A 20,228-nucleotide genomic window follows, 5' to 3' on the forward strand; every position below is an offset into this window, starting at 1 on the left:
GGTGCGGGATGTGCAGCTAAACAGCTCGCAAACAACAGGTTGGACACCCTTGGTACGATGCATCTCCAGGGGGCACGAAGGACAGCCAAATGTAGTTTAAAAGCTATACGTAATTGTGTGAAAAAAATGTTGATTTTGTTACCACAGAGAGGGGAAGAAATCTTTTAGGGAGGAATAGCAGGGAAACATGACCTAGAGTACAAATACGAAACAAGGCAGAAATTGATTATCTGAGTGAAGCTTTCCCACTTGCTGATCTAAACCATAATTAAACTGGCGATTCAAATCAATGTGGCCTGGTGTCGTCTCATCCTCTTAAGTTTCATACATTTTATTTACACATAAATAGTAAACTTCCTATGACATGTCCTGGATTTTAGAATGCATGAGCAGCCAGTGAATGATATGTGATGAAAATGCTGCACTGCTGCTTTTCCATTTAAGCGCAAATAAAGTCAACAGAACTCAGGAATAAGCTCCAGTAATGGGGAAATTGCATCAGAGAAGTGTCTCCCTGCTTATTCAAATCTTAAGCTGGGGCTTAATTGTCAGGAGCAGCTTTAGCATTATTAGACTACCAACTACCATGCAGATCTCCTGCACCAAAGTGTAAAATCCCAACTTGGTACAAGCTTGTTAGAACAGAGCACTTTTACTGTCGTAGAAGAAACGGGGCAGGAAAGACAAAAAAAAAGGAGAGCAATTGTGGCTTTACATCAAGTATATTTCATAATTGTCTGTTAAAATATGTACCCACATCATAAAACACTTTTAAAAAATGAAGTATTTCTAAATGTATGTACAGTAATGCAAAAATATGCCTAAATATGTATTTAATGCAAAAAAATAAACCATTTAATAAAATCTCCCTTCAAATGTCCCCTTGCTCTTCAACACCTTAAAAAAAAAAAAAAGGAAAGAGCTCAGTAACCAAACAGGACTTAAAACACTAACTGACAGACAAAAGCAGTGAAGCACTGCAAAGCAGACACTTAAGAATGGAGGGGCATCCAATTCGGCTTCCCGTTCCCCTGGATTATGCCACGACGACAGCACCTCTTGTCCTATGCCAGTTGAATTCTGATTTTAAAAAGTCAGCCTGGTGTCCAAGCTATAAGAGGCTGCCTGTGGCACTCATTTTCCATGCGAGCAAAAAAAGTTAATGATAATCCAATTAAGCACCCTTTAACCCCCCCTTAAACAGGGGTGAATTTCACCTTTGTCAAATATTTCATGTTCTGTATAATCCTGCCAAGCACAGAGATCCTGTCCAATAAACAATATAAACTAAAGTCTACCTGGAAAACTGTGGTGGGAGACAGACTTCTGCCATTTCACAATTATTTATTCATCTCTTCTTTCTGCATTCTCTAGGAAGCTGCAAACAAGGCTCTGGTCTTATAATTTCAGTAAGGCAGTCCAATGTCTTGTATTTGTGACTTTGCAATTTCGGGCTCCTAAATGTTTCTGAAGACTAGGTCTGAGTGTCTGAGTTAAATGAGACACTTCAGTTGCACAAGAAAATGCTGATCTGGTTCTTATTTGGGTGTATTCAGGTGACTTTATCCTGCTAGAATAAGTAACCTTAGAGTACAGTTGGCTGTATGTGAAATACAGCTCTTGTTTGCAACAACAATCTGAAGAGGCTTCAGTATTGCTCCCTATAGGAAAGGTGACAGGAATTGAAGCTCTGTTTAAAAAACCTGCTTATAAGGCACTGGTGCAGCGAGGTTTCGAACATGGTTTATGATTTCTCTTTTCCAACTGTTTAAAAGTAAATCCATTAAATCAACCATAAATAGCAATAAAAAGGCATTAGAAAAGTCCCAAACCAAAGAAATCAACTTAGCATTGAAACTTAATTTATGACAGTCCTACTTCAGTGCACACACTAGCTCCTGCATGTTTCTTTAAACTCACTGTTGGCTCATGCTTACCCTATACACAGAAGTTCTCCCCTCCTCCCCCCACCAAAGTCATGATGGGCTGAATCTCTTCTACAAACAAGAAATCTTTAGATGACATCATAAAGTTACACACTAAACTTACAGTGATGGATGGGAACACAGGAACATATATTGGCTTACCCACTGTACATATCTAGTCAAAGCTTTAAAAGAATAAGAATATACACAAAATATACACTTAATTCACAAATTAAAACAGCCCTCAACATCTGCTATTTTGTAGGGCTATGCATTATCTTCTATTAAAATTCCACACATGGAACTATCTCTGTGCCAGCTCCTCTTTGTAAGCAATAGGATCACTTCAAGGTAAATTAGTTCTTTATGTATATGGAAGAGAAATAGCAAAAGCTCAGCCTCTAGTCATCACTGTCGCTCCCAGACTCACTCAACTGCAAGTCATTTCCTACAGAAAACAAAAAACAACAAAACACAAGTGGGTAGGCGTTAATTCACATTTCATGGCAATCAAACCAAAGAACAGTCACATTTACAACGGAAGATTTAAATAAGAATAACACAAGAAATGAATGGAAACATAATCTGTCATTTAATGGAACTGCTCCCCATGCCCAAGAACATTCAGAGATGCACGGGGCTAATAAACAGTCGGATCCGTGCCAAACTGAGCGTCCTGGCTCCACAGCCACCAAAGCTGCTCCCTGGTGGGAGAGCAGCACTCCCCACGCTAGCAGCTGCGGAAGGCATTCCACAGCCTCCACCCAGCTCACGTGGAGGCTCTCGGACAAGGCGCTGGGGAATTCCCTGGCTTTCTCAACCCTTTTAAAATAGATTTTTTTTATTTTAAGGCCATTTGGGTAGACAAGGGAAGGCCTCCACATGTCAATAAACCAAAAGGAATGTTAAAGCCATTGCAACTCAAGGCTATCGGCTGAACTAAGCTGACACATGCTGTGACCGTGAAGGCCCTCCTCCAAAGTGCAAAAAGAGATCAGACAAAGGAAGGCCAGGATATGGATCAAACCTACAAGGCTCAGGCCTTGTTTTGCAGAGCACTTGTGATCTGGTGAGGTGGAAGGGATAAAAGGGGGCAAGAATCATGCTTGTGTTCTGGTAACTGAACCTAGTTCTTCCAGCATTCTCTCATGGCCCTTGCCCCAAACACCAGTTCCCTGCAGAGCAGCTACGCAACGGCTATGCCCTGGATTTCTTCATCTCCTCTCCCCTTTTATGAAACAAGAACTTGTGTTAGGGGTGATTCTCCCCATGTAGGTGGTCGCCAGTGACTTGAATGCTCGAGGACATATTTATTAATCCTTGGCAAAAGAGTTTTAAATCCAAAGGCAGAAATAATTGCCTGAGAATAGGAGCTACCCTATCAGTTCCCAAATTCTCTTGGAGTCAGAGGCTTCTTGACATTAAATGACCTATGCATTTAGGAAGGGAAGCGGCAGGTCACAACCAGAAACAAGGAAATGGAAAGAGTCCTACTGACTTTGTTGAACTCTGGATTTCACTTAGGCATTCATTACTGACAGGAAGACTGACAGGCCTCTCCAGTTTTCCAACTGGTCTTTTCAGTATTATGTGTATAATATACTAGTCTTTTCAAAGCTGGAAACCCTATATTTATCTGCATTTAAATTCCACTAGTTCCCTACGTGTAAGTGCTAAGAGATGTACACAAACATGCCTCAGGGGGAATTAAGAACAATTTATGATAACTAAAGTCTAGTTTCTTGCAAATGCAGTATTTTAACTCCATTGAGTTAGAATATACCTGATCTAGCACAAGGAAAAAGCAACACAGATGTACACCATCTCCCTAGTCTCATGGGACAAAACTATGCTTTAAAAAAAATGTGGGGTTTTTTTTTTTTTTTTTACACTTTTTAAATGGTGGAGTGAGTTTGTACTGATTCAATGCTTGCAAACATCATAGCTGTAATATTTTAACCAAATACATGGCACTTCAAATTTGCCTTCAAAATGTGGTATTTGTAAAAATACAGCTGAGACCAACACCGTATAGACTAAATACTCTGACAAAGCAATACAGCTAATAATGAAGACCACAGAGACTGTGCATTTATGACCATAGGACAGCCTTGTGTCATTCACAATTCTTTACGGACACACGTGACAACCCCCCTATTTATGTCTAATCTGTGTTTTCACATTAAAGTAATTCCCATCCTCCAGTGCACCAGATCCTCCTGCACTGATGCTTTGCTACCCACTCATACCACCTGGAGGCCTGAATTAAGGCTCAGCACGGTCAATGGGGGTCACTGCACTGATGCCCACAGGCTCTAGACAAAACTAAGGGAATCTCCACACCTTCAGACAGGTCTTGGCCTTCTGTTCAAAAAACCTGCCCATATATTTCAGCCAGTGCAACTCCCTGGGATTACTATTTGGCAGACTGCACTTCATGGAGTTAGCCTAACATGCTAAGAAAATGAATGGTCTCAAGTAGCTTCCCACAGCGATAAGACACAAGCCTTTACTTACGGAGCGTGTTCATGAGCTGATTGCTTCCTTGTGGCCTGCTGGTGCCATTAGCAACAGCATTCCTGTTGTTATACTGCTGGTGCGGTGGCTGGGAAGGGGAAACATGTGCTGGCTCTTCCCCCTCACTGCTGGAGCTTTCATCTTCACTCCCAGATGAGCTTTCTGAATCCGACGAGCTGCTTCCACTGCTGCTGCTCATCTGCTCAATAATTTCAACCTCTGCTCTCAACTCTGAAATAAACGGACATTCATCTGGTTGAAACCATAAACAAGGCCCCATGGAATTTTGGAAAAGAATGTGAAAATGCAATAGTTTTGTCAAGTATAATTTATCACATCAAGATATCTCACATGAAAGAGAGAGACAGGAAGGAAAAACAAAAAAATTCTGAAAATTTTACGTAGTTGTCGTAGCTAAATTTAAAGAAGCAACAGCATAGGTTAGTATCATAAAACCTTCACTTCTGCTTTTACTATTTATATCCTTTACACTCCTGAAAGCACTTCTTGCTTCATTATTTTTGACATTTTATATGCTCTACATACAAAGTAAATACATTTCCTGATTGAGTTTTACAGGCCAACAGCCAGCCCATTTTTTAAAAGCATCTTAACGTGGAAGAATCTAAATTGTTAGATGTCAGTGACATTTAGACCTTTGGAAAAAACAAAAAAGGCGGGGGTGGGGTCATAGGCACATGATCACAAAAGAAAATTCCTTGTCTTCAGATAATGTATGAAACTGCTCCAGCGCAAAGTCATACAACTCATTTTAAACAAATTTCAAAAGCAGATGGATGACATCAGATAACTTTGCAGAGGGGCACATGAGAACAGATTAAAATATTCACACATTGGAGAGTGGTAATAATACCTTAACCTGCTATAGAACTTACAAGTAGCCAGGAAAATAGACTACTCTGCAACTGGGAAGTTATTTAAGTCAGACACACCCAGCTTCAGGGTTTCCAGTGCAAAGAAACACTAGAATACCATGACAGCACCATCAGCAACAGCTAGTGTTGGCTGAACGACTGGTTACTAAACAGCTATTAAGCTAAGTCACCCCAAATCATACCTTATTGTTACATTTGTCATAATTATAAGTGGCCTAAACACTATTAGAGGACAATTCTTTTGCATCCACCCACAAAGCTGAGTATCTAATGACTCCATTCAGATTTCTGTGAGAGAACAGTATTCACGCATATGTTAAGCATGGGATGTGAAACCTTCAAAACGTAGGCTTTCGCTATGCTAGCAGTTCTATACCCACAGGGCTAGAACTCTGAGCTTGCCCTGGAGAAGTTGCAGGCTAAAGGGACAAGAATGGAAGAAGGGAGAAATGAGATATTGTCATCTCTACCTGACAAATGGAGAGCTGATGCCAGGAGTAATTCACCTTAGGTCAGATGTGTGTCAGTGAGATGAACCCCAGCTCCTCAGCTTGGACATCCTTCTTGTGTATGGCATAGCCAGATCATGTAAAACCAGTCTTTATGTAAAAATGGTACAATTTTAATGCTTCTTATCTTCAGCCCCTGCAGGAGTAAGTCTAAGCATCTGGAACTCTTCCCTTTTTTAACAAGGCCCATTTTCCTTGGACTGCTTAACAATACAGACTAACAGCTAAGTTCAGCCTTCACATTATTTGCTGGAGAGAGTTCCTCTAGCTCAGCATGTATTTGTTTTAGAAATTAAGTTTTCTTTTGCCATTTTTAAAACGACTATTTTTCAGTTTCAAAGTTCAGAGCTCAATTTCAAATGTTATAGTTCTATTGAATCAGAGGCAAGGAAGGTGTATTGAAAGGCAACAGCCACATGACTAACTGCAGCTGGGTATTTAAGAGTAGTGGGGTTCCATTATCCATTACTAAAGTAAGTTCCTCCAACTTACTTCCTAAATCTAGAAGTTCTCTGTATTTTATTTGTATGCCAGGTAAAACTTACTCTTTCATCTTGAAGACATAGCATAAGAGACTATTGGAAAAGGGAGGAAGAATATGTGGTTAGGCCAACAGAAGATACTACTTTGTACTGTAATGCCTTTCTCCCTCTCAACACAGTCTTGCAGGTTTTAATGCCTGGAGTCTGATACACAGACAAATGAGCACTTATAAGTCACTGTCCTCAGCCTACCCATATCAAGGATTTCAAATAGTAACTATTCTCAAGGGTAAGAAATTCACAGGGGAAAGGAGTGGTAAAGGAGTGGTAAACAGAAATTAGGGTTCTTTCCCTTTAAAACCCAGGGTTTTTTTTTCCCCTTAGCTTAATGGTATAAAATTTACACATACCTCTACTGACGATTAGAGTTGTTAGTTGTAAGTTAGAGTGATGATAATAATAATATATTGTTAGACCATTCTGGATTGTAACAAGCGCAATCACCCATAGACTAGTCCATACTGCAAAAAGATTCAATAAACAAGTCTAATAAAAGACAAGTGTCTGAGAATCACACACGTATGCTTACAGAGCTAGACAGTCTATGGCTGAAATGGAAGAGTGTTGGCACACAGGCTGAGAAAAACATAGCAGCCCAGAAAGCAGTATATAAAATAGTGTGAAGATGGTGAAGCGATCTAAGAGGCACTGGTAGTGAAAGGGAAAAGAACAAGAGAACTAGGAAAAAAAAAAATCTAAACAAGAAGTTTGAACTCGATCCAGTAAGTGAGGAGATAACTGAAGGAAGTGATGCAGTCTGACAAATGGGAAAGGAAGATTAACCTGGCTAATTTTAAACAGAATTAGAAATTAGTGTCAGATTGCAAAGAGAGGGCTTTCTGCTGGGGAGGCAGAAAACTAAGAGCCCGTAAGAGTTTTGGTTATGAGGAGGGAAAGGGAGAATGCCTTGGAAGAAGTGGTAAGGCCCACTATGCTGAACAGAGGCAGAGAAAGCAAAACAGTGCCAATATCACAAGCTTCAAGGACTGGGAAGTTAAGGGTGTTATCAATGACAGTAGTCACTGGTGGAAACTTGGTCAGAGCCCATCTTCTAGTCAACTTTTGCCTCACAGGCTGTCAGCTTCCCCTCAGGTCTCTCTCGTCTCTCAGTTCCTTGAGCCCAGAACTCTAAACATCTTCATCTGTGCAGGTGAGAACAAAAGCAATTGTTTTCACTAATGGTGGCTGCTGCATCACTAAAAGTCTGTCAGGCAGAACCAGCAGGACCACTAAGGCAGTGTGTTCAAAACTCTCGTGTCGCCCTGTCAAAGATGATGGCTAAGCCAACAATGACACCAAAGCCTTGTAGGAAAAGCACATCTGCTTTAAAATTGTCCAATTTTGCATTTTCCTATTTGCCTGTTATGCTTAGTGCAGTTATAGGTACTGAAGCCTTGGCTAAATGTTTCCTTGCAGTGCCTCCAATTAAAATAGTTGTGTGCATGTATGCTAAGCTGAAAAATGAAACAGTCAGACCTTGCCTAGATCTTTTTGCACCATGAGATCAAATACCTCATATTGATGCACCTTTAAGGTTTAAAACATGAGAAGAGTCAAGATGTGCAGCAGTTACTTTTAAGAAAGCTTTCCACATAGTATAGTTTTGAACACTTGCCTTAACTGAGTCTACATCATCTGAAAAGGCTGACATTGCTAGGGGAACCTTATCTTTTGCACATTTCATGTTACAACTGTAGGCTTGCTTTCAGGAAAACAAAACAGCTTACTGTTTTATACTGGCAGTCAATGCAGTTTCTAAAGTAAAAAAAATTCAAGGTCAGAAATGATCATACAAACAGAACAGCCTTTCTTAACAGGGCTGTCTTCTGTATATATTCAGTATCAAATGCCCTAATTTTTTTCCATAATCATATCTAAGGGTTCTTACTTCTCTCAATTCCAATAGGCTATGCAGAATTTTTAAGTAAAGCCCTAACCTTGGGCTGCAAGAATACCAAGGACTTTTGGAAATAAAGTAATTCAGCTTTAGGAAGGATAAGGTTGTATGCCCATAGCAGAATGCTCACTATTAATAATGGTATGCAAGGTGGAGAGAAATCAAATTGATACTGGCACTTTGAGTATGCAGAGATTGCAGCTACAAGATGCAGTATTTTACACTGAAGTGTAAAAAAATTTGATTGAGATGTACTTGAGAGAAACACAGTGCTATGGCACAATCCTTACAGACTACAGCTGCATTTTAGGTAAACAAGATCTGCTTAGATTTTTAAGTACTGAATTTAGAGTCTCCAAACCAGAAGTATGTTTCTGTGGTTTTTTTTTCTTCAAGTACAGCATGCTGTAATTATGTCAATGTTATTAAAAACATTTCTGTTGTGGTCAAATATGTCTGATAAACGCTGATTATTTCATGCACATAAATGGCTGTATTGTGGTATATGTGTGCAAACATTCACTGCTTAATGAAACGTTATCAGATGTAGCTAAGTATTCAAAAGAACAGATTCTTACTCCCTCTTTTGCTCCCTTCAGGCAAGAGGACAATATAAAAGCTTGCAGGGGAAAAGATTCCTCTGGTGCAGGACCCTAGACAGCCTCCCAAAGGCCTCTCTGCATGAAGGAAAGGACTAGTTCAACTCCCACATGCCCTGACTTTTCTCCTCAGGCACTGCCATGTAATGGGACAGAGAACTGACCTAGCTGAAAGTTCGTTTCCCAGCTCATCTGTAAGGGGAGCTATGGGAATGCACAGCTGAGGGTACCGGGAGAAAGCAGAAACCTGTACTGAGGTTACCTTAAAACTACTGTTAAACATCACAAGCGCTGTGTGTCTTACCACACCCTTAAGCAGGGCATACTGGGAGCAAGACAGTGTCATAGCACCAGAGATGCTGTCAACCACCGCCTTCGGGGATTGTAAGTTCTGTGCTGCGTCCATTAAAGAAAAATCAAAGAATTTCAGCTTTATGCTTATATTTCTTTCACACAAAGGACATACTTCATTCAAAAGGAAAGATACTGCATGAATGGAAAGAACACAGTTTTTTCACAGCTTCCAAGTCTTTGTTCATAAAAAGACACATTAAGGGAAGATAACAGGACTGAAGACTCTCTCACAGCTTTTACAGTTAAGTTTTATTAATTATTTCCATTGTGTGATGGTGCCATTTTAGTTCTACCTTTCCCAGGTAGGTTCTTATGATATAAATGGTTTAGTAATGCTGATGCTCTAGACAATCAATGAAAAAAGTTATAAACAGTATATACTGTAAGCAAAAACCCAGGTATTTGTGCTCTCTCTTTTTGGGCCTTGAATGACTCTATAAAACACCAACTTGTACTAAAAATAGGACTTCAAGTCAGGTGTTCTTTTGCTTGATTTTGGAAAAAAAACTCTACAGGTTATTTATTTTGAGGTACTTTCCAATAAAGATGATCAGTTGGCAGGAAAAATACTAAGACAGTTCTAAAAAATGTGACTTGTATTTTAGAGCACTAGAAAACGGTCTTTGTAGAATAGTTGTCATACTAGACAAATGTAATTATTTTACTATTACATGACATTTACAAATTGCTGTATGTATATAAAAGAGTGCCCCAATGATTAGTAACTTATTACACACCACAAGAAAAGACATTTAAAATTCACAACTGATTAATTTTTTAAATTAATATATCACCTGTTATCTTTCTCCTTACCTATTACACAGAAAATAAAAATGGCAATGCAGCTAAGGGAACTGTAGCTAAAAGACTCTCAGACGTTGATTCTGTCTGCTGACCAGCATCCAGGTATTGAAAATACTACTGCTGCGAAAGAGTGAGACCAGTCAGCACCTATGCAAACACACAGACAGCTTAGCAGTAAATGTCACCTAGTGATTACCATGAACTGAAAGAATACCCTGCTAAGTAATTAACATAATCTGGGCAATTAACATAGGCTAAGTCTACAGGCAAAAATAGCTACATGGGACAGAGGAAAAAACAAAAAGAAAGAAAAAGAGACCCATTTAAAAAAACAAACTAGACAGAAAGAAAAATCTTAAAATAAAATTGTGCCTGGTGCCAGACAAGCAACGTAACAGAACCAAGTAAAAATTTAAATTTAAAGTCTTCCTCATTCTGACTGTGTTATCCATAGCAAATCCAGATATTACAACAGTATGAAAGGAAGAACACGGGCAAAGAAAGCGTGCCCTGCCCATAGCAAAACACTGAGCCAAAGTGTTGCGTGAGCAGAAGACCGAGTTGAGCCAGTCATCCCTTCAAGGTACTTTAATACTAAGTATAGCAGCTATATGGCAGGTGTGATCAAAGCTGCAGAGAAGTGGTTGTGCTAAAGGGGAAGCTGCAGGGCTGTTCACTCTCTCATCCCTCCCCTACTAGCACCGCTCGGCATAGCACAAACTCCACATCTTGTGATGGGGACATGGCCACCGAGCCCTTCCATCACACCGGCAAATGACTCCAACCTTACTCAGAGCAGGAATAACTTTCGTCCAAGTTACTTGATTGCTTAACAAGATCTTGGACCATTAGCTTTTGTTGCTGTCATTGCCCAAGACACCCATTCAGCTCGTCTAGTGCTCAGCTGCGGGCTTCTGAATTCACACCTATCTTGTCTTCTTTTCAGAACAGAGAAATAGTTTGGAAGAGAGAAAATCATCCACAAAGAGGAAGTTCTCTCATACCAGAGAAATATCTATGCTGGCAGAAGAGAATAAATAATTCACTAAGATGCCTTAAAACAAAACACAATGATGACAAACCAGCTGTCAAGTACCATCTCTTAATCCCTGAACATTCTAATACATTTTTATAAAATGCACAGTCACAGTTTTTATTATAAAGAAGAAAGAAAAAACCAACCAAATCTCAGGAAACTACAAACACTTCTTTACCTCTCTTAATGTCATCCAGCTGAGGCTCAGGTGAAGGATTATCTTTCAAAGGAGAAGTTTTAGGTCCAACTGCTGGCTTGGTTGGGGCTCTGAACTGTGAAGGAGGCTGAGATGCTCGGGCAGACTGTTGTTCTATTCGGGCTTGGATCTTACTGCTGCCCTCTGCTCTGAAAAAATAACCAGAGATATTCAGCAGTACTGTGCAACCGTGTTCTGCTTTTTCAGCATCTTTGTATTAATGCATCATCTGTGACTTGCTTTTTTACAGATCTCCACTTTGTTTTATAAACAGTGAATTACAGCCTTCTGTATGCAACACTCGCTTTCAATAGCAAATATGCATATACAACTACACTGCAACATCCTTACAAAATGTATTTTCAAATCCAGATGTGGTTCAGTGGTGCCAAATTCTCTACTTGAAAAACAATGAAGGCTTTAATTTAGCAGTTAGTATTTGTATTTTTAAAAAAGAGTAAGCAATTATAGTAAAGTAACTACATGATAAAACAAATGCCCTCATAACAAAATCCTGCTTGAAACACTTTTCTCAGTTGCTATTAAATCATCTCAAGCTGAACTCTCTTGAAGGTCAACCTGACTAGAGCTACAGATTCTTACTGCTAAACACAGCATGAAAGCACTTAATTCCTGTTTTTAATTCATTTGCTATTATCCCTTAAAAAAGTTCAAGCTATTTCCTTAGTGGGAAACAGTCTCCAGAATAATGCTATGCCTACCTGTTCAATTCAAATCAGGTATTTCCTTCCTTTTACTGAATCAATGATATGATTCAGATTGTAGGACTGTCAATATCCTTGGCAGGAAAGAACCCCAAAACAAAATACTTGTTCAGGTCCCTCTATGGTACACCATAATGAGGTTAAAATGTGTGGTGTATTTATGGCATTACACCAAAGCCTTTGGGAGTATGGCTTTATGTAGCATAGCACAGAAGCAGCTGCTTATGTGGATATTAGAGCTCAGTTTCAGTTCTAGGAGGGTCCCAGCTCAGCAATGTGACACTTTGTGCCTGTGAGCTAATCCCACTGAGAAACAAGTTAAACTAGCACATGTGGAACTTCCTGGGACTTCACCTAAACCGTTTCTGGTATCTGAGCTAGTACATTTAGCACTAACTCAGGTATCTCTGTGCTCCACTGAATCGTAAATGCAACCTCAAAAATTAAGCACAGAACCACCTCTTCATCCATCACTGAAATGCAGCTATTAGATACCACATTAATATACCTTACACAGTCACTTACAATAAAAGTGAGGATTTGGGAATATACTCACTTTATCACATGAAAGGTAAAGCAAAGGATTGTTTCCAGTATTAATTACACTCTTGGAACTACAGAAGGTTCTACGTAGACTAAGTGCAATTACTCCCCTGCAAATGTCATCAGGACGTTAACACTAAAAACTCTGCTCCCACAGAGTGTCAACGGGTTGTTAAAGATCAAAGTGGCCATGAAAAAAGAAAAAAAAAAAGGACACTTCTGATCTAGAAAACTGAATGACTTTGCAAAGCACTATTCCTCAAAACAGGAATCCCCAATTTTTTACTAGCCTGCCTCTGCTTGAGAAAAGTTGAAATATTTTTTACCTTACCAGAACCAAAACTCAGTGGATCCAAACACTTCACTGAACCGAAGCCCTGCTGCCCTACTTTGCTCCTTTCTGACTTAAGCTTCACCTGGACAAAGTCCAGCAGAACTTAAATTGGGAATTCAAATCTCATCTATGACGTGCTCATATCCACTGGACAAGATGAATGCCACATGGATGAGTTTTCACATCACTGATTCAGAGAGAGTTAGTGTCTATTTACCTTGAACTCAAGGTGTTCTTGGTAAACTTACAGTCAGCTGCTGATGAGCTGCAACCCACATTTCTAGTAGTTCTAGCAGCTAAAAGTTCCACACTGCAACAAAGTGGTTTTTTACTTTTTTTTCCCCCTAATGTAAAACATGTAAAATTATTTACGAGCTTCTTTTTCAGAAGATATTTGAATAACTGCTTTCTCTTTAGCTTTCAATAACCTGTGGTCCAGTGATGCTGGAAGAACATGATCCAGAGACTTCAGGTACTTGCAGAGCAGCAAGACTACTGAAGCTGTTCCAGCTGCACACTTTGTAGCATTTGTGCAGTGAAGTAAGAATATCGGGCCAGAAAGGATTTCTGGCCTCAGCAATTATTCTAGGCAAAAACTCACAACCATTATTTCTACAGTTTTCTCTCTCACCCCCCACCCCAGCTGGAGGCTTTGGGCTTGTGTTCCACTATGTATCACTAACCCAAAAGAGGGATGGCTGTTTCTTGTTCCCTAAGAGCATATTATTAAAGCATCATGACTCCCACAGGAAGCTGTAGGGAACAAACCTATAAAGTCCAACAATCCTTTTGACAGCCTAATACTTCCATGGTCTTTTTCAGCTAAGTAGAAATTCCTGAAACACATCTCATCCTTCAGACAGCTTCCAAAGCTTCAAATCATCAGAGGTATTTCACTGCAAATTATAACTACATCCTTTCAGCAGTGGAGAATTTACAAATTCTTTACTCTTGGATTCACGCTCCTATTTGCATTTTTAGGCAAGATAATTGGCCATGTAAAGCCCATAAGGCTTGGTAATTAAACATCACTACAAAACAAAACAAAACTGAGTTCTGGTTCAAAAGACAGTCTGAAGAAGAAAGTTCAGAAGAATTAATCCTATCAACAGCCCTGTCCCCAGCTTTACCTTGTTTTCTTGACTTGAATGCTGCTATTAAGTTTTTCCAGCACATATTCCCCAGTGTCATGATTGATAATAAGCACACAGTCCTTCTGATATGGCCTTTTATTTCCTTTAAACACAGTCATTGGTGGAGTTGAGCCCTGGTATCAAAGACAGAGCACACATTTTTTTGATTATATTCCCCTACTCAAAAGTTTAAAAACACTCAGAGAAATTAACACATGTATTGCTCTGAGCAAGAGGCTAAGCAGTTAATGTTTAGTTCCTACAGAAAATGTTCATTCATGAAAAGGGAAACATACAGTTATATGCAGTAGATCAGACGCTTCCTCATAGCAATATTATGCCTTTCATCATTTTAAGTGTCTCTGCAGTGACAAAACATCTTCTCCATGGTTGCCATTATTTACAGTTCTCATTCCTAAAACGGTAACATAACTCAATTTGCATAGCTGGCTCTGAGAAGTGTCAGAAATCTTCTTGACATTTCTGCTCTGGAAATCTTGGGTTTGGATACGAAATAAAGTTCTCATTATTCATGTTGCCTAAAAAAATATTTGGTCAATTGAAAAAAAATAATGTAAACTGCTTTGTGTTTAAGCTATCAAAAAGAAAAAAAGGCAGTATTTTCATAGTGGGTTACAAGCAACTGTCACAAACTATGTAAGAACAGCTGCCTTCTTCAAAGTCAGATTAGCATGTAGATGCCATGCCATTATACCAAAATGCCTTCTCAACAGCAAATGGGGTATTTTGACACCTTCCAGAAAGTCCCGAAGTCCACACAGTGCTGCATAGAGCCATAAAAGCCCAATGGCTTAGACCTGAGAAACAGTAAAGACAAACTCGTGTGGTGGTGCACACTGGCTAACTGATACTGCTGAGATTATGCTCAGCTGTACTGCATCCATGCCCAGGCTGGCTCATACACCTGGGTTTGGGGTCACAGGAGGCAGAATCTACGGTCTGTCTGCACACAGCAGCATGGACACCTGGCCATGTCAAAAAAGGACATGTTACTCAAAGGGGATATACAGAAATATGTTCTCAGCTATGAAACCTTCTCAGACGTCTCTGTAAAGTATAGCTACTGTACAAAAGAAATTAAAAAAAAGTTTATTCATGTGCACCTTTGCACATGCTATATGAAAGCAACCAAAATCTGAGCAGCAAAAATGAACAATCATATTTTCATCACTCAGAATGCAACTCCTATTCTCCATATTGCTAACAAATAGAGTATGTTTGAATTTAAAATTACTTTGGAAAAGTAAGGGTGAAAAATCTGAATTCTCAACAAAGATGCAGTAAGAGATATAGATAGGATTCAGAAAAGATGTCTCAAGAAAGTCTAGTTTTCAAGGGCAAGTTACATTTTTATCATTCCTACATTTAAGAGGGGAAAGCAACATTTAAGAGAATAAAATGAAAGTTTAAAATCAAATCCTGCTCGCTGTCAACAAACTAAGTCAGGAAATGTATAAAGCACAAATTTAATGAAAATTGATTAAAGTTTGTTGGCTATCATTCTGCCACCCAGAAGCCTCCTAACTCAGGACAGACTGATTTTGCCTAAAAAGAATTAAGCAGAAATGGAACCCTGCTTAAGCAAATTAACAATCTCACCCTTCTACTTAAAACTAAATGTTTAGGTTTTATGTTAGTGCCTAAATAACACTGGCTTACAAATTCTGCTGATTAGAGGATAGAAGGTGGTGGTAGGTGAGACAGGTGACATTTAATCAATTTGTTTTCACGCGTGAGGGTTTTTTAACAAACAGAAACTCTTCACTTCCCTAACCAAGACTGTTTATCAAATCTTAAAGCCACTAACTCCACATGTAGAAATAGTACTTCAATCTGTTCAAGCAGCAAGGGACACCAAAATACCTCCACTGAACAAATTACCAGAGTTATCCTTGGGGACCAGGCAATTTCAAAAAACAACTTAGAATCTGAATCGTATGCAGTTGTTGGGCAACTAAGAAGCAAAGCAGGATCCAAGAAATTCAGTAAATCTTGTCAGGATAAAATGACCTCAAAACTTCTCACTCTTTTTCCAGCATGCTCAGGGTTCTCCAGCTCTCTCCCTGGAACACAGGCAGTGCTGCCTTGGAACAACATACACATGGTGGCTGCATTTAATGCAGTCAGCTGTCTAAGCCTGCAAAGCATACTATAAGCTTAAAGCTGTTTGTACTCATGGGAAGACACTCAAATTAAACTCATCAGTACAGAGATTCAGAAAGGTATGTTATAAGTGATGTTGTTCAACACAAAAGATGAATGAACAACACTGTTCCCAGTCAATCCAAGATGAATGCCACTGCTATTGATCGCATTGTTACATGCTCTCAAACAGCACTACTACGTTCACCATTTTTAGCGACAAAAACCAGTATGTGACTTCCTGCAGCACTAAAGGTGACCAAAGCCATATAAAAAAACAGGAGCAGGGGAAGTAGGCTAACGCCTCATTCAGTGAGAGTTATCACAGTACCATCACCTACTAATTAAAACACCAACATGCTAGAATAAACAATACCAAAAGGATCTGACACATGGCTTCCAAACTGAGTGGTGCCCCCCTGCAACCACCAAACTCATCAATGTCTGTGAATTCTGGTTTATTGGCTTGACACATAGCATTAACTTCAGCTAATAAACAAAGTCAGTTCCAGCATGCAAGCACTTTCTTTTCTTTTGGTAAGGAAATAACTGAACCTTCAATTACAAAACAACTGCACCTATAAACAGTTTGATCACTTGTTTTATTGCTGTTCGACCATCATCCTCGCACAGTAGATCTTTATGGCATAATTTGAGGAGGAAGTGGATGGGAAACCACTTCATTGCCACTCACCAGAACCACCCCCCTCGCTTCCACTGATAAAGGCAGGGAACCCTCTATGCTATCTATACATGTTTTAGTAATGGGAAGAATATGCTTACCAGCCTACCTGTAGTTTCTGAACATCAAACCTTGACTAACACCCAAATTACTCTGCCTTTCTTCATTAAGCCGTATCAATAAAAACAGATGGAAACCAGGTATAGAGCTTCAGCTAACAGTAAAAGTCATCATGTTATTCAAGAAGACTAGGAAGGAAGGAATCGAAAGTAAAGAACAGACTGGAATCTTACAAATATAACCATTTACAAAGATTCAATTGTACAGTCATTTCCTAAGGTAACACACTACAAGTCTGGCTGCTCAAACATTGAGTATTAACAAAGATGAAAGTGAAAATAACCCTTACATTAGACTGTAGCTACATTGCAAATTTGCTGGAGTGTAAACAAGGACACAAATATAATAAACTTACTGGAATATGTGGCAAAGTGATTGTTACGTCATCTCCTTTACCAACTTGGAGGTCCCCCTCACAAGACGTATCAATCGATGCTGGCTTAAAATCATCTAAAGAGGAAAACAATTGCAATTACATTTCTAAAATTCTCCAGAAGTGTCATCCTGCCCTGCAGAGAGTCACTGCACACTTACTGTGATTATAGGGAATGCTAAAATACACACTAGTGTTTACAGCAGGGGTGAAATAACACACCACTACAATGCGTCTATGCTCAGCACCCCAGTCATATGATGGTATCTGATTCTAAACTTACTTTTTAAAATGGAAATGACCTTATGTTTAAAGACCAAAAGCAGACTTCTCCAAACCCCAGGCTTTGAGTGACACTTAATTTTGCAGGCAAGTGTAAAACTGTACCATGCATCTCAAAAGAGTATCAACTTCAAGATCCAGGGCTCTGTGTGCCTCCTGCCAATTCCAAACCTGAGGACTCTCTCTGTGACAAAGACTAATTTACTGACACCAGCTCATTTAGCCTTACTGGTATTTTTGGCTATTTAACAGCCATCTTGCCTCCACAATACCTCCTTAAGGTAGAGGAGACCTCAGATCTCACCTATGAGGAAAAAAGAGGTGCTGATCTAACTTCAGCAGGCTCCACACTAGTCCAAAACCACTGTGGATGGAAAGCATGACTAAGGTGAGACACTGTAACAGCTTTAAACTAACCCTAGTTTTAAGTATTTTTGCTGTATTGTATAGAATGCTTTGTCCCCCAAACAAGGCACTTCTGTTTAGTGAATTTACTTGAACTAAGAACATTTTAACTTAAAAGTACTTTCCCCTCATTATTCTGTCACGCTGATGAGTCATAAAATCCAGGAAAAACTATCAGAACCTGTACTGTTTTGACAGAGGATTTAGACAAAGTGAAGTAAGATCAGACAGATACTTTTGTTTTGGTTTGTTTGTTTTTAAAATAAGCCTCCATTCAAGTCTGGCATCTCTGGAAATGAAGAGGTACAATCATATTCATGACCAAGGCTTATAATTACTGCATTAGTTAAGAAATTAGTATCTCAGAACAAATTTAAAACATAACTCCACTATGAAAAGCACATTTGCAAAAAAAACCCCAAACCCCAGCCTGTAATAAATTCTCATTAAGACAACATTAATGCCTAATTGAGTTTGACTTTGACAGCACAACAAGCAGAATCAGGCACACTTGACTTAATCCTCGTGCCTTAACTGCCAGACCAAATCATACCCTTCATTTTCATGTTATCAATCTATTTCTCGCTATTGTTTCTCACCTACTTTATGTGCAAGCTTGCTAAATAAAACAAACCAGCTGTACAAGAGCTAGTGTCTTTGCCAAAAAAGGATCAGGAGTTTCAACAGCACAGTCACTAAATTAAAAGGAGCACCACTATCACACTTCTTTCTTAGGTATCAGCAAAACATCGTTACTCTAAACATTGAAAAAATTGTTTTCATCTGGTTAGCTTAACTAGGTGTATGTGCTTGGCTAATCTTGCTGCTGATCGTGTCCCTCCAAATGTACTCACAGACCTTTTTCAAAAAGTCAAATGTTTTAAGATGTGTTTTCCAGGGATAATCCAGTTTTTCAGTACAGTATTTCATAAACATTATGGAAAGGAATGAAGTATTTTAAGAAGGCTGAAACAAATCTAGCCTACAAAATCCTCTTATTGTAGTTTGTGTGAAGAGGATTACAGGAACAATGTAATGTTTAGATCCCAGATAAATCATTCCAGATCAACAGTTAGAAAAAAAAATAACTAGGAAATGAAGAGATCTCACTTGAAAGTCACAGGTGGAAAATACAGCACACAGAAAGCTCTTTTGAAATAAAACTGCATTCTTCCAGTTGTAGTCTGAAGAGCTTTGGCTTTGCAATGCCTTAAGAAATTGATTATTGAAGCATTTTCAATTCTAGAAATCCAGTGAATTCCTATCTGGATATGGCTTAGGTTTAATTCATATACTATCAGACAATAACCTAATTCATTTGATAGTTGGAGTATTTTAAAATTTTGATTTTTAAATGGAGATTTGCTAATATGTTAGTGCTGGATAAAACTGTTCAGTGTTATGTGTAAACAGTTAAATGTACCAAACATATGGTACGGTATTTTTTAGCGTGGTGGAATTATGTATAACCAGAAGGGTGAAACACACAAAATTCAAGTGTTATTCCACTACACAGAATCTACTATTGAGCAAAATAGCTTTGCCTCAGTCATTGTTACTCAAGCAGATGGTCAATCTAGAAAGCTGTTCTTTCAAGTTGCACTCGGGTGACTAATATGACCAAAATTACTTACTCGTGGTGTATGAATATGGGCCGTGAGACTGGGCATAGGATTATGCATCATAAACCAAAATATCCTACCGTTAACCTTAATACAAAGCTACTGAAATGTAAGTCTAGTATTACTTTAATTTACTGTTGGCAATTTGCTACTCACTTTAAATTCTGGACTCATTTAGGGAAAGTAAAAACAATTTCTTGCCCACAGAATTCAAGTACAGATATTCAGTGAGCTCCTCTTCAAAACAATCTTCTAATATGAAATTAAATGTACTCAATGCTAAACAGCAGTTGGAATAATATTCTGGTATCTTTAAAAAAAACCCTACATATTCTTCCAATTATTCCAAAACTTCATAAACTGCTCAAGACCCTACCTCAGGATTTATCTTACACTTATTAGGCAGTACGGTATCTGTCTGAGTCACTTCTGCTCGCTTTCCTGGGAAGTGACTTATTAAAGCTGGCTGGAGTCGGGACAAGCAGGGACGGGGCTGCTGGGTTACACGTTGCCTCATCATGAAAACAGCCAGTTAAAAATCAAACTGCGGGTGCTTCAGCTGCCGACCAGC

General features: G+C 39.0%; 1 protein-coding gene across 1 annotated transcript; it reads right to left on the reverse strand.

Moving 5' to 3' along the window:
• Positions 1-1,764: 1,764 nt before the first annotated feature.
• On the reverse strand, positions 1,765-17,425 carry EAF1 (ELL associated factor 1; the record flags this gene model as incomplete). The annotated part of the gene is made up of 5 exons (XM_010285004.1): positions 1,765-2,373; positions 4,443-4,673; positions 11,258-11,424; positions 14,008-14,144; positions 17,331-17,425. Coding segments are annotated over 5 exons (677 nt in total), but the record flags the coding sequence as incomplete, so codon positions are not given.
• Between the last annotated feature and the right edge of the window lie 2,803 nt (positions 17,426-20,228).

This window comes from Phaethon lepturus, unplaced genomic scaffold, assembly GCF_000687285.1.
Source record: "Phaethon lepturus isolate BGI_N335 unplaced genomic scaffold, ASM68728v1 scaffold22044, whole genome shotgun sequence".
Classification (NCBI taxonomy): Eukaryota; Metazoa; Chordata; class Aves; order Phaethontiformes; family Phaethontidae; genus Phaethon; species Phaethon lepturus.